At 41.7% G+C, this 11,367-nt stretch overlaps 1 protein-coding gene across 1 annotated transcript in view; it reads right to left on the bottom strand.

Moving 5' to 3' along the window:
- Nucleotides 1-7,322: 7,322 nt before the first annotated feature.
- The window catches only part of stet (stem cell tumor), a 242,801-nt gene continuing 238,756 nt past the window's right edge, over nt 7,323-11,367 (bottom strand). Inside the window, exons 9-10 of the mRNA XM_066739208.1 lie at nt 10,627-10,782; nt 7,323-7,755 (exon numbers count right to left, since the gene is read on the bottom strand). Of these exons, the coding sequence (XP_066595305.1) occupies nt 7,511-7,755; nt 10,627-10,782 (401 nt within the window). The 3' untranslated portion in view covers nt 7,323-7,510. The remainder of the gene's footprint in view (nt 7,756-10,626; nt 10,783-11,367) is intronic.

The raw sequence follows: 11,367 nt of genomic DNA, 5'->3' as shown, positions 1-11,367 counted from the left end.
GACGTATGCAAAAAGAAAAGCTGAATCTTATCGAATTATTATTTATTGTAAGATTAGCAAAGTTTGATTACTGTGATACTCTTATTTAACCTTATTCGAGAGTATATGTGTCTTATAAAAACCGTTAACCGTGATGATAAGTGGAAAAAAAAACTGGTATGTGTGTGGGAGAAGCTTGCAATGATATGTATAAAAAGAGGAGAGAAAGAAAGCACGAAATGAATTTTCTCTTTTGACTGTTTAGATGTTAGATTGCGAACCTCTGCTTCCATGCCGGGCTTCGAGGACCAAGAAATGATTTTAGTGTGGAAAACAATAAATTTTTAGAGAAGGGGACACGATATTTCGAGCTGCCTCGCTCTACTACTACTACGGAGCTCTCGATAGCGACTATAAAAGAACATTGAAATTTTTGATTCGCGATACAGTACTTTTCCACACTTGCGTGCAATATATCAATAGCTAGAGTACTCGATTAAGCGGCATTGCAGTGGAAATCTGTAACAAAGCTTGCTTAAGGGTTAAAAAGCTCATGAAAATTTTTGTAATTAAACTGCTAATAATTCTATTGCATATATGCTGCATACCAAGAAGATATTGTACAGTATATATTGACGTTTTACCGATGTAAGTGAATAAGCTTAACGAATTACTCTATTCATTTTAAGCATGCGTTACGTCTTTTCAATGTAGGTAGAATATTTTAAAATTACGCAATTATAAGTTGTAAGAATTGTAAAGAAAATAAATCGTTTAATTACGGGACGAAACTCTTTCTATTATTTTACAAGTTTATGTATCTATATATATATATATATATATATAACAACCAAGTTTCGTGGAAACTCATTTTTAGCAGAACTCGGGAATTGATTTAATGCACAGCTTTAGTTTCAGGGCACAAGCGAACGAAAAAAGAATAAAGGGTAAAATAAAAATGCGCGTGGTTCGTTAGACGGAAGAGGACAGGATTAGTTGGCTGCGGAAAGTTTCCGGTTTCTCCATTCCTCTCTGCATAAGCGCTTCCCAAAAGCAGTTCGGACTCGAGACCCGTTACGAAAGTCCCACTTGGAAAACGGAAATCGAACTTCTGCAGTTTAACTCGTGTCAATTTCGACCATTCAAATCTTCGCGGCCGGCTGGCCGCACTCACAAAACTTGGTAAGTGTCGTTTGAGAAGCGGGAAACTTTGAAACACGCGGAAACTCCTCTCGCCACTCCCACTTCCTCTTTCTCCGCTTAAATCATTAAAATTCTAATTATTTCACTTTCCAGATTAGTCAACATTAAGTTTTCAGAATACCTTCCTACTTCCATTATTAAAAAATTTCTTACCCAAATTGTTCAATCTTTATTCCATATAAGTTTGTTGCAAACTGAATTAGATTTTTGTGAATATACAATGCGATATGGAGAAGTTATTACTCGTTGCATTGTTTTCCTTTGTGCCCCATCCAATCTTGATTTATTTAGTTTCGCATTATATATTCGTTTCCGAAATACCCCAGAGTGGATGGAGCACAGAGATTGCAAATTAATTAAAAGCTTTTATTTCGATTTATTTATTTTTTTTTTTACATTGACGTGATACGATATCGGCGTTACGTCAAACGTGCACTTGGCAGATGCGTTTTATTCCTTTCCCTCTCTCGCCCTTTGTTTTAAAGCTACAATCCAAACGATAAATTTTCACTTTTTTCGTAGTCCTCGTAAGTTTAGTTTGATCGAGTGAAAAACTAACTTTGATTTGGATTGATTAATGCTTATAAAAAGTTTTTTTAATCAGCCCTGTTAATATTGCAACGTTCGAGGAATATTCGCGAAGATATTGCAAGTCGCAAAAGAATACTTTAGAATTTCAGGAATCCGGTGAGGAATAACGACCCTCCCCGGATGTAGAACGTAGGTTGGACTGGAGACAGTTTGATGCTTTCTTCAGAGCTCTTGACCGACGAATTTTTTGTCCTCGAAAATTTCCACCTGTCTCTTCACCAGACAACACCTGCTCACCTCAATCAGCCAGTTCATACCACCCAATTGTGCCCAACTTTCGCGTCAATTCGGCAATGACGTACTTTACCTATTCCCTTAAGAAAATTTATGGAGTAAAGAAAGTGATTTTATTCTCATGAAAAATGAACAAAACTTAGCAAAATCGAGACTGATCAGTTATAAAACGATCATAATAGAAATTAACGTTTCGATATAATTACCATTTACGTATAATTTAAGCAATCTCATTGTTGCTATCAATTAATGTGTTTTAAATTGAAAAAAAAATGTTATTGTTAACCTTTTTAAGGTAATTAAATTTAAATTATGAATGTATAATTAACGGCAGTTACCGAGTGCTGGTTAATTTTTTCATTGTCTGTATATTTAGGACAATTTGGCTTCGCTTCCATTCCACGCTAGTGTCCACCCTGAAGACTCAAAACTAAGCATGACGGGGTATTTGATGAAATAAATACGAGAGATTCTTTGTAATTAATCCTTTTAATGACCAGATTGAAGATTTTCATTGTTATTCTAATAATCATCTCCTAAAACTCTTTCTCTTCTCAGCCGCAGTTTAACAAATTAAGTAGAATGCGACGCCTATGCGACATTGACGTAGTTCGAACGCTGTTCGAGCCGGACATACGCAATACAAAATTCAACTTCTATTTGTATAGGCGCGCTGAAGATTCAGCAAAGAGCAATAAATATTACACAGCTCGCTGTCGAAACTAGGCGATTAGCGAACTCTTATCCCTTTAACACAGTATGCAAAAATAATTCCCAGGTTTACATTTCCTTTCTTTACCAAAGAATTATTTCCTTCACCGTACAGTTCTTGCATTTTCAGTTGCAGCAGTAGATGCAATTTTTCAACGCGAAACATTTAAACGAGGATTTTATCACGTTTGGTAAGTTAAAATGTGTAATAGTGTATGCGCATGTATGTATGTGTGTGTAATGTGCAATGTTTCTGATAAGAATTCTCAAATCGACGATAAGGATGAAGATGAACAACGAAGAAAGCGATTACAATGACATTTTGGCGATGACGAGACTGATAAAGATGACTATGATAATGAGAATAATATTAATATAATAATAATAATAATAATAATAATAGTTATCGCGCAAAATTCTCATACTAGCTCCAGCTCTTTGGCTTGTGGACAATTGTGACTGATGGTACGTTATATAAATAATTAAATATGTATTCTCTTATGTTTCTCTATTCTCAGTGCATGCTCTCGCACTTTTCCTACGGTTTTTTTTGTGTCACCAACGCATTGTCGCACGCTTTAGAATCTCACAGCGAGTATCGATGGTTTCCCGAAGAAAGCTATAAGAAAGAATGATATTTGCAAGTATAGTTTGCGGAGGAGCGCGTGAGATTCTAAATTGCGCGAAGAATCACGTGGCATTACGAGGCACAGATTCGACGTCACTGTGCTTTCTCAGCCTTCTCACTCGCGACACACGCTTTCAATATCAATTCGTATTTACACGAAGATGAAAATCGTCGCTCTCCGAGCGATCCATTTTTCCATTTTATTTATAGTAATCTTCACGGTTTTTCACGCGCACGCCTTGACTCGATCGATCGATCGATCGATGTTCGAGGAGTGGCCCAGTCTTTTAAGCAGGTTGGTCTCTTCGCACCTGCTTCGCAATTAAATAAACGCTAGACACTAACAACAGAAAGAACGTAATATTTCGATTTATAATAATAATAATAATAATAATAATAATAATATAAAAACGGTTCATAGCTTTTCGTGCCCTGCACCTTTCTGCAAATAAATATCCTTACGTTAAATATGACGACGATATACGATAGTTGGATAGCTAGCTAGCTGCCATTTTAAAGTATTTATCCACAAAGAACACATGTCGTAAGCAAATGCCTCTGGATTAAAAATTCACCGGCGAGATTCCTTCCGCGTATAATATATTGAAAATCGCACGCATAAATATAACAAAATACGCCGACGGTTCGTAGCATCGCGCGAGCGAAAGTTTTAGCAAACAGGAAAATCCTTGGATATCGGAGTGGTAGAGCCACGTCGCGTCTCGTGTAATAGCGAAAAATTTCAACATATCTCAATCAACGCTTGATCCAAAAAGCCCCGTTAAAAAAGTTAGCCTCGCGCACAGATTGCGCAATTCGCCAAATTATCATGTAAAATCGTTATAATCATGATTTGGCGGAATGCAATCCATCGCGGATGCACAGTGTTGATTAGAGGATATTGAAAAAAAAGCGAAATAATATCATATATATATATATATATATAGTGTACACAGGATTAAACGCGTTTCGGTAAAAAAGGATTTAAGGTAGAGATTGGTTTTTTGGTGGGGGGTGGGGGAGGGCGGATGATTTAGCAACACGGTGGATCAAGGGCGTCTCTCAAAGGTAACAAGACTATAATTTGACGAGTATACGGGAATCCAGTGACGTAAAAGCGGAGAAGCTGACGGAAAGCTAAGCTGCAGAGGTCGCTACCCGAGCCACTTTGATTCCCGACAAAGCCAGAAACGCAAAAGCTACACCCGAGGGGATCTGCTGTCGGATTCTTGGCTAGGGGCTTTCTCGAATTTAATTGTTCGCGCGTAATTGCTCGTCCCACAGGAAACTAGTTACCGAAGGAAGGAGCACGAATGAGAGATGTGCTATCGGCGTGCTTAAAATTAACTGCGACCACCTCCCCCCTCCTATACCTGAGACTTTCAATGGGTTACCCTATACGATACCTTAAACTAGATCCCCCTCACTCAACCTCGCCCTCCTCCTCTCTTTTTATCTTTCTACCATTCTACCTCTGCCCCCTGGCTACTAATTGACTAGCATCGTTCATCACTCTCGTTTCATATTCTTTTTCATTCTTTATTTAAAACCATTCGTTCCTATCATCGATTCGTTTCTTTCTCTCGAATTTTATCCAGTGTCATATCCCAGGGATAGTCCTCTCGATTCTCGTTGCTTCGCTTCGATCCCACGAAATCTTCGGGTACGCGTGTATCACAGGATTTTTTTTTTCAATTCTTATCCGTTCTTAATTAAGGATTTAATATCCGATGGTACGGACGCGGAGAAAAGACGGGCAATCGTTGCACGTTTGATATAAAATGGCGAGATTCTTTAATCGAGAGCACTAGTGCGAATGATCATGGAGTAACGGCGATACGAGCGAACGATTTTCAGATTTATCGAAACTCGCTGACAAATCGTTTCATTTAACCAATCCGATTCCGTACTTGTCTCGCGGTTGTTCTGTAAATCGATTTAGGACGCTGATAATAAACGGAATGCCTCAATTGTAACGGGTAATTAAACCGGATTACCAAGAGCAAATAATCATTGAAATTCATGAAACTTAACTCGATCAACTCGGGAGACAGGGCGCTGATTTGAGCTTGGAGCTTGATCGATTTACTTTCAATCGTGTCGAATGAATCGCTTGAACTTGGAATTCCTTTCTTTCTTCAAAAGCAATAAATGAGTAAGGAGACAAAATTATCCAGGAGGGAGCTGGACTCTGACGAAGAGTTTGAGAGTTTTTAAGCTAACCCTGAGAAGTAGAAATATCCTTGAATCTGATTGCAATGCTACGCACTGTCGAACGTTTAATAAATATGACAACATAAATAAGATAAGAACACATGTGAGCGCGTTTGTTGACGCTTCTTGGTACTGGGGTATCCTCGCATATACATATATCATAGAGACGACACGCTTAAGGTTGTTGAATCAAGAATGAAAAGAGGAAGTGGCGTTTGTTGAAAATATCAGAAAAACTGTCATGGAATGTTAACGAGATATAGCTGCGCGTGCGGCTGGACTTTAACTGAACCGGAAACACGTGAGATTCGGTCTTGTTGAAAATCTCTTCTGGAATGTCAAAGTAAATTATTGCCAATCACAATTGCAGTTCTTGATTCAACGCTTGGAAAACGAACAAAACTGAGGACAAAGTAACGCGAAGTAAACTGGTTTCGCTTTGCAAAAGCACTGTACAAAACAAGTATAGTATAATACAAAATAGGAGGAAAAAACGGTTGGGCTAGAGGGGAGAAAATAGAACTCCCCCCATTTCCCTTAATAAGAGGGAGTTTTCCCTCGATTAAAGGGAAAGAAAATGCACTTTTCTAGATAAGAAAACGCTATTAACGTAGAATATAAAAAAATGTAATTTCAGGCAGTATTAGCTGAAATCTATCAAAGAGCTATAGTACTCGCGATAGTCCAGCAATTTTCTTATCTGAATACCTGAATACAGCTGGTGCAAACTCTCTCATACATTTCTGTCTCTCTCGCGTTCGCTTTCCCTCATACATTCTCTTTTCGCGTGCTACTAATATTTACAAATTATTTACAAAGTTATACAGTGGTATCTAGAGCTTTGATGTGCGCGGGCAAAGACCCGCTCGAGGGCTCGTCGCTAATTTTACGCTTTGGAGCGGAAGGACAACGTTCTCCAAAAGCGGGCGTCCTAATCCAAAGAATATAACCATTTAGCTTCACTTTACAGCTTTACACGGTATATGGAGAATATAATATATAGCTCTCTCTTCGATTTTAACGCACGGTAGGCATGTGGGGTGCGGATCTTCCTCGCTTTTGTCAGTCCGAGGACCAGTCGAGAATCATTGGCAACTGCTACCGTAGAACGCCCAGGAGTTGACGCGCACCCCCGTCCAACAGATACATCTGTCGAGTACAAGTCTTTGGTATAAAAGTATCCGCGTGATCGGAGGTCGAAAAGCTGAAGCTCGAAGGGATGGATGGTGGAAGAAATGCGAGCATTGGGTCCTCGCGTTCCAAACGGCTGGAGCCTCGCCACAGCAATTTTCTTCTGCATTGACCCTCGTAGCCAAGAGTTCTCCACTTTTCTCGATCCTCGTTCGATCTCTTGCCACCGCTGGATCCCTTATCAGCCAGACTCCTCTTGTCAACCTCCCGGACCTTCTTCAAGCTCCTACCCTTCCTCCTCCCCCTCGTTCCAGATTCGACCCTACCTCCTCCACCTTCGGAGCTCCTACCCCTCCAATCCAATTCTTCCCGAAGTCCTCCACCAACCTCGTCAGCACTCCTCTTCTTCCTATTCCTTCCGCCAGTCGCCCGAAACTTCCTCGGCTTTCTCCACAATGTCGACCCTTCGTTCTCCAACACCCGCTCCTTCCCCCCTCGTTCTCCAGCAGTCTTTGGTTGACCCGGCCCGATCCAGTGTTCTTCTCCATTCGCGGAGACTCCTCTCACCGAGAGTGCGTCATCGGGCCTCGGATCTTCGCTCGGCGATTTATTACGGTTGACTGATCCTGCTGTTGCTGGCAAGTCCGCGGCGTCGGGGACGGTTCTCCAGCGTCCTTGGCCGAGCTTCGGGCCCCAGCTGGGCGTCCCGAAGGCCGCCCTCGATGGTTTCCTCCGCCTCCGGGCTCGGCTCCACAGGAGCTGGCCCTCAGCTTCGCGTTACGCGCTTCTAGGCTGACCGTACGCGAAGCTGACCTCGCGTCAGGGATAATCAGGGTGCATCAGGTTGTACATGACCGCGAAGATGGTGCAGGCTGCGTATACGCCCAAGGCCACCCACCAGAGCAACTGCTCGTGCAACCTTTGCTCGAAGTTCTTCAGCACCAGCAAACCGATGGTCAATCCTGCCAGGGCTCCCGTCAGGTGGGCCACGTAGGACACTGGAGGCCCTACCATTTGCTCCGCTGCGTATCTGTCATAGATGGCGAAACCCACATCTGCGCTCGCTGAAACGAAATACAGTATCGTATTTTATTGTATATATAAACTTTAGAAACTATTTGTGAAATTACAACGATTGTTATTATACATTTACATCGTCCTGCCAGAGGACGATTTAACCATTATTGTTATTAAATTCTTGCAGAAATATACCACATACATATTACACAACAAAGAGTAGTAAAATAGCCAACGACCGCCGTTGTAATTTCACAAAAAGAATTTGTTACACTCTGTTATATATAGCACGGTATAGACAGGAAGAGGATATGAGCCCAGGATAAATATCGGTAATTGAAAAGCACGGTGAAAAAAAGTGAGAGGGATGCAGCGGGTATCGAAAGGAAGAGAGATTTCTGTAGCTTTTAACGGGGGGGGGGGGGGGGGGGGACTTGCGTGCATTGAAATTGGAGCGAGCGACCAAACTAAAGTGCATTAGTTTCCGAGAAGCACGTCCTGCATTCTGATGAATCCGCGACAAAGCGGTGAAGCGAGCGGGTTGCTTTTGCCGAGGAGAGCGAAAAGAAGCAAGGGAAAAGTCGGTGTATATAGCATTCCATTTCACGCGAAATCTGACGCGATAACCCACTTGGATTGAAGTATACAGGCTCGTCGTGGCGCATTAGAGCATGAATTTTCCAACGACCAGAGTGGATTGCATCTGTGGCGCGTGCAGGCAGCCTACGCTTTACCGCCGCCACCGCTTAAACGCTGAATGCCGGGTAAGCCACGACTATGAACAATCTGCGGTGCTTTTGCGTGGGAACGTCACAAGCCGCCCGAAAAAATCCCCCCAAAACCCTTTCATCCTATTGGACGAAAACAAATTCTTACTCAATCCCTGCACGACCACCAGCGATCTTTTCCCTCAAATCCCTCTTTTTTCTTCCATTTTCCTTTTTTTTATTGCACGGATAATTCCAAATTTCTCTCGGTACACTCCGAACATCCGTCTGATATTCGTTCACAGTTTTTTTCATTCTATGGACAATTGGAAGCTAACGTTAGTCGAGTGTTTTTTTTGTTATCTCCACTCTGTATATTCGTTATCTCAGCTCGAGCTAACCCTTCCATTCCTGCTTCATGGCTCTTTTACCGAAAACTACCCTAGGGGTCGAGAGGAAACTAACACTGTTGGCTACTGAAAGCCCAAAGCTTTCAAATCTATACTCGTGTGTATGTGTGTGTGTGTGTGTTAGAAAGACTTTTCCGGTTTACCAGTGGTAGTTTACACTTGATAACTGTGTCGTGATGATACTTGACGAAAACGTGGCCGAAATTGCGAGATTCTAATCGGTGAATTTACCATCCACCTCTTACGTACACATCTCATCTCACCTGTTCTTTTATTATTTATGATTCTCCACGTGGATTCTTCCTCCTTTCCCTCGCATTTCCCATCCTTAAAAATTTCCTTTTCCTGTACGTTTGTCGTGACGCAAATCTTTCGTACTTTCAAAGTGGCCGTAGGATCAATCGATTAGTGCAGAATACGCAGTAAAGAAAGAAAGAAAGAAAGAGCGAGAGCGAGAGAGAGAGAGAGAGAGAGAGAAAGGAAAGAATTACAACAGATTAAACCATGCTAACTTCACTACTATGTTTGTTGGAATGGTTCATTCGAATACTGTATTATTAGAAGGCGGACGTGCGTTGGCACATTTCGCGTTTAACGCCTTCGCTAGCCGGTCAGATTTGTATCTTATTTTTCTATTGTGTTCGCACACGTGCACGCACACGAATACACGTATACAGTCTCTGGAAACACGAAACGAGTGGGTCTATCGTGTTGGTGCGAGCAATGTTCGGAGGCGTAGTAGTTGTTGGGTGCATACGTTAAAACTGGTAGGTGTTTGCGTTGTTGTTGTTGTTGTTGGTCTTGCGTAGTGGTGGTGGTGGAATAAATTTCTATAGCTGGAAAAATAGTATCAGTGTTGGTATTGCGGAATGAGTTGGAGTTGGAAGAAAGACACTGGTATATGAACGTGAGTTGGAAACTGCTCTATACGAAACAATATTGCGAGTTCCTGTTATGCGACGTTCTTTCGGGAAACGTCCTAACTACATTTTTCCCCATTTCACACTTTTATGCAAACATCGATGATACTCCATACACGCTTCTTTGTTTATTCCCCTAATTTGTACCGTTCCAGCCATGTGCATTTAAACTCGTTCGAACGTCTGAAATTTTGTCATTTATACAAATAAATGAAGGGCTTTGCTCGGAGAGTTCTATTTTGCAGTTTTATTTTTATTTCGGAGTATTTTGCACGAGGCACACACACAGCAGTATATTGGAGTAGGTTATACATACATACGTATACTATATAGGACACGTTTAAAAGCAAGCGTGCAATGCTGGATAAGGTGAATGCACCAATAGTGGTAGATGGGTGCAGAGATATCTCTCCTCCCATGCTTCCTATACGTGGCCGTTTGATAATCTCTCATTCTGGTTTCTCGCCACTTCCCACCCAGAAACATCTATCGCTCCCAGAGACACGGCGGAAATTTTGCACGATTAAGCGCCACCGTCAACGGCTATCTTTTAATTAAAACTTCCCGATTCCAGCGGCTATTTCTCATCTCTTCTGGTTTCGCGTTAAAAACGCTGAAAATACCGCGAGCGAATCTTTCCTTATCGAAGGAGCGTCGACAGGGGAGAATGTTTACGCGCGAGACGCGGGAGGAATGCGTGGATCCAGAGTGACCTTTGACCCGGCCGTTTAAAAGAGGAGATGTAGGCGAAGGGGGTCTCGGCGGGGGGCGTTTGGAGAAACACCCACGATTCGATGGGTGTGCAGGAAGTGACGCTCTCGAGGAGGGAAGTTCTTCTCCTTCCTCCGCCGCTCCTTCTCGCCGTTCTCGCCGCAGCTTACCGATGACGAAGATACCGATGAGCCTGACTATGCCGAATTCCATGTTGTTGTAGTTGAGGAGAACGTTCGCTAGGTGAGCCGCCAGTAACGCGTAGACTCCGCCGCTGGCGCCCACCAAATACACATCCGTGTCGAACACCGATGTTCCCAACGAACCTGAAAGCAAAGACAAAATAAAGAATTTTAATTAACGCTGCAATTTTTCACATTTCAATTTAATATTTCATCCTCTCGTCACAATATTCTAATATTAATAACCACGTGTTTAAGCGGAGACGATTAAACCACTCAGTTTTTCTCCTGGCAAATGACACAGGCGACAGAAAAAGATTTAATTAACTAATTAACGAGATGATAAACGAATAATGCGAAACGTACTTTCTCCATTATACTCCTTACACATACAGGGTGTTTATTTCAATATGTGACTCAAAGTTTATATTTTCCTTGCTTATTACACATTTTTATGTAATTGGAAAAAGCTTTAAAAAGTAGCGAAAGAAATTGTTATTTCTGCAGTTGAATATGTAGGAACTAATGAATTTTTACGTTCGCGTGCTCCGAGGTGAATTAAAGTATACGTTCGTCGCTCGTTGATTATAATGCGACGGTTGAAATTAAACTTCTATGGGTAATTGAGAGTTGGTTAACAGTGCAGACGATTTGTCATTCCGCGCGCCTGGGGAAAATTTCGATGGATCGGTGCCGAATGTCCGAAAGAAAATCTCGCTTTGAATCGAT

This window comes from Prorops nasuta, unplaced genomic scaffold (assembly GCF_024137725.1).
Source record: "Prorops nasuta isolate Cenicafe-Biocafe unplaced genomic scaffold, Cenicafe_Pnas_1.2 PNAS00019, whole genome shotgun sequence".
NCBI classification, from domain to species: Eukaryota; Metazoa; Arthropoda; class Insecta; order Hymenoptera; family Bethylidae; genus Prorops; species Prorops nasuta.
Note: the sequence above shows the minus strand (reverse complement) of the source record. Positions and strands in the feature narration are given on the sequence as shown.